General features: G+C 48.2%; 1 protein-coding gene across 1 annotated transcript in view; it reads right to left on the bottom strand.

The window, feature by feature from the left end:
- Positions 1–3944, bottom strand: part of T265_12427 (hypothetical protein) — a gene marked incomplete at both ends in the record, with an annotated part of 39114 nt that extends 35170 nt beyond the window's left edge. The window contains 2 exons of the mRNA XM_009163843.1: positions 1267–1338; positions 3809–3944. Of these exons, the coding sequence (XP_009162107.1) occupies positions 1267–1338; positions 3809–3944 (208 nt within the window). The remainder of the gene's footprint in view (positions 1–1266; positions 1339–3808) is intronic.
- Positions 3945–4025: the final 81 nt, after the last annotated feature.

Here is a 4025-nt window from a genome sequence, read left to right as displayed (position 1 = left end):
CCGGATGGATCTCCTAGCCTCTGACTCAAAAGGCTTATCCGCGAGGTAGTGCTTGTTAGAGACTCTCCGGAGCAAATTGTCTAATAATCCGACAAACTTCGCCGGAGTGGCTGACGTAGTCCGAGGACGCATGAAGTAGTTTCTAGATGCCTAGCTTCTGATGTTACTTCGCGTAGGAGACGCGTTTGGACGCGCATCTGGCTCCTGGTAGGTTTTAGCTGTTTTCCGACTATATTGGTAGGGTGCTGGTAGTTACGTCAGACCCTAAGGTGATCGCAGCGTACGGGCTTTGGAACTATCCGACCCTTTCAGAGGAAGACAGCATCGCTGCACGTACAACTAAGGATAGGTTGGTCGACTAAAGGAAACATTTGATGCCTCCACATTTTCTTGTGAAGAAAACAATTGAAGTGGACGGAGAAGGGGTTGGAAACCTCATTCTGGTCACATGGACAGCACCTAGACGTGATTCATTTCACACCGCTCTACCGGGCCAAATGTACGTTTAATAGATATCAAAGCTTCTTTATTTGTCTCACAGTAATAAAAAACCACAATACCCTGCATTTCCGTGTGCCTAGGAAGTGTAAACGGTCAACCGATTTAAGTGGTTTTGTTTTATTGAGCGGCGCCATTGCTCGCGGGAAGCTCTGCGTTCTGCTTGTCCTCACGTACGCCTGAGAGTGAGTTTTCTTGTGCTTTCGAATGTTTTGTTCCTGGTGTGTTTACGTGAACGAAACCGCAAAAAATATTTTTCATTTCAAGTGACCGTCAATGCGCCCGAAATTTGTTCGTGTTGCTCGTAAAGGCTCTCCAAGAACAACGCTACATAGGAAAGTACGACAGGCGGTTGCGGCAAGTGGCTGTTTTCGTTGCCCGACTGAGGAATGCGTTCATAATGCCTTTAGTCGACTATCTGAGGGTAAGATTCATGATTAATCAGATAATAGGCTGTAGGTATGCCGAATTTGACCGTTTCAGGTGATAAACCAGGCTGCGATTTACCACGATGTTTGCCGGCGGTTTCCCCGATCCCTGTTATCAGGACTTTGGAGCCAGAAAGACATTCAGCGCTGCGGTCTCTGGAGAACCTTTCGGTTCCTGTTTTTTGCCATAAGGTAGCCCACTGCAAGTCGTTGAAGGGATCAGTCCGTATGTTCTACTTGCACTTATATTGGTTTATATCAGAATCCTTTTTAAACCATTCACACCAGGTAAAAAGTATTTCAACGGCTGTTCGTCGGATGGCGCGAAGGCTGAACCTACCTTTATCCGGTTTGGCCGTTATGTTGGACGAACTCAGATACTTTTTTCCGTCTCTTCCGAAGGATTCACGGACTGTAATGAAAACCCCCCGTCGTTGCTGTGTGCGACAGAAGGCCGGTGGAATGTACATCCACCTTGGGTTGAAACCAGGTTTGCTGCAACAACACCTTGACGGTATTCGGGCCTATAACAACTCGCGTACTCAAGTGTGGCCTCTACTCTCCCGGATAATTTCACCCTTTCACGGTCAGCCTTTTGTCGTGGGAATAAACAGTGGCAAGCAAAAACCCAATGATGCTTATCAGCTGATGTCTGACACGGTCGCTGAGTTGACAGACGTCTTGGCGAACGGTGTCTCCGGGGTTTGCAATACTCATACCGTCCGTCTTCAGTGCATTATTTGTGATAGTCCTGCTAGGGCCTTTCTGAAGCAAGTGAAGGGACATACAGGATATTATGGCTGTGATTATCGTACACAAAAGTGTGTACACATTGGCACACGTATGACTTTTCCCTCGTTGATAGCTCCCTTGCGTCGTGACTATGGTTTCCGGATAAGGAAGCAAGAGAGCACTACATAGGTCCAAGTCCGATGGAGGAGTTAAATTTTCCCATGATTGACGGATTCCCACCAGATTACATGCATAGCGTGTGTCTTGGTTTAGTGCGGATGATCTCCAAAAGTATGAGGAACATCTAAGAGATGGTCCACGCTGTGCACAGCTGGTAAGTATTACTTGTAGTCACGATTGTTGATTTCACAAAGGTGGAAAGGTGGCTCTTGCAGGAGGCTGGCGATGTACAAGTGTACCTGACCAACGTGCTTACGCGGACGTTGGCTCCAAGGCTGGCCGTACTACTCAACTGGCGCGGAACAAATGACAAAGAATCCTTCGGGTCAACCAGGCTGGCCCGAGGACTTATTTGTAATTAGTCAATTGTTATTTTATATTTAGCCAGTTGAATCAATGTCTGGATGAAATTTAATAACTATGTTCTCCATTACAGACGCAACAACTGAGAAATTTCCGAACACAAATCCGAGACAAATAAAGGAAATCGTTCATCGCTGGCTGGAGAACGAACGGCAGAAGGTTCGGAAACGCCTGCAGAGAGCCACCAAGAGTGACAAATGATCTTCCCTCTGCATTTTTTTATAATTCGCTCATTAAAACATTTGTACTTGAAGGCGCTTATTGATATCCGGAAAGGTAATACGCTGAGCAATTGTGGGGGCAGATGGGTTATCACTTAGTGTTTAAGATGTTACTGAATCGTACTAGGGAAAGGGATAAATCCGTATAATGGGCTATATTTGCGCGTCGAACGACTTTAGCTAAGTGCGGACTGGGTGCGGAAATCCCGGTACTGGGTACGGATTTTCCGCACCCGGGTGCAGAAGTGTGCGGACATTGTGCGGAAACTTGTTTCATTTTCGCACTGGTTCCGCACCCGGGTGCAGAAATCTGCGGAACTTGTGCGGAAATGTCCGCACTCGGGTGCAGACATTCTGCAGAAATTTCTGCAGCGGTGCTAACTGGGATTAGGTAGAAACGCCTTGTCAGTGTGAGTGATTATTCCTCGGATGGACCTCGTCCAGCCCCAAAAGGCTAAACTGGTTAGTTTTGTCCAAGAGTTGGCGAATGTCCTCCTCAGTGCAAACCACGTTTGTTAGCGGCAGCTCGTAGCTACTTCCTGACAAGCCTGGATGTGACGAGATCGCTGGGACAGAATGCGGGCCTGCAGAGTGTTCTCTGTAAACCAGATACGACCATTGGGTCATTTGTGGATTCCCCGTTTCTGTCCATCAAGGAGGTGGTTGGCTTGTTTCTCCAACGGTGTCTCATGTATTTGAATAGCCTCACGCACCACACCACTAGCGAAAGCCGGTTCATGTGGACCATCGTAAACCGAGGACAGTGTTTCTCTAAAAGGGGGCCAGTGTAATACACGGTATCTGCCACTTTAAAGTTGTTTAGTTTTCTTCGGCTCATGATCTTTCTTTCTGTCTTCTGTCCACAGGAATTGTTGTGAATCCATACTTTCGGAGAATCACTGTCCCCTGCTGCTTCCATACTACATGTGCGTCTAAGGGTATGCAAAGACCGGTCATCCCAACTTGCACGTGATTGGTTAGAAGAAATGGTACATACAGGTCATGCCTCGTCGCCAGCGTAGCACAGAGCCCGCCGTTTTGGTTGATTTATATGTAAGTTTTGGTTTTCTATCCACAAAAATTTTCATGGAACCCTGCCTTTGGTGAACCACTGTCCCCTGATGCCGCCATGGCGTGCATATTACACCGACTCCGAATAGTCGTGACTGCCTGGTGGCTGACCTTGTCCCAGTATCTGCAGAAGGGCAGTTGCTAACGCGGCTCCCTGATGGCGCCCGAATTTCTAACCAGCTGTAGTTATGGCTATGCGGAAGGCAGCTCCAGTCGGGAAGTAACTATTTCACTGTCTACCACCAAGAGATCAGGTGGGGCCTACGTCAGACCGCTCGTGGAGTACGCCAACCAAGTTGTCTACTCAGGACGTACGAAAGACGTCACCCTCATTGAGCGTGTCCAGCGGGCCACCACGAGAATGGTTGCCGGCCTCAAATCCGTGGACTACGAAACGCGTCTCGCGATGCTTGATCTCTTTCCCCTGGAGTACCGTCGCCTCCGAGGGGACCTAATTCTTACTTACGCCCTGTTTGAACAAAGCTTGGCAAACAGGTTTTTTACCGTTGACCCAGCAAACACCCGGCGGGGA

The sequence above is a fragment of the Opisthorchis viverrini genome, assembly GCF_000715545.1.
Source record: "Opisthorchis viverrini unplaced genomic scaffold opera_v5_1, whole genome shotgun sequence".
Lineage (NCBI taxonomy): Eukaryota > Metazoa > Platyhelminthes > Trematoda > Opisthorchiida > Opisthorchiidae > Opisthorchis > Opisthorchis viverrini.
Note: the sequence above shows the minus strand (reverse complement) of the source record. Positions and strands in the feature narration are given on the sequence as shown.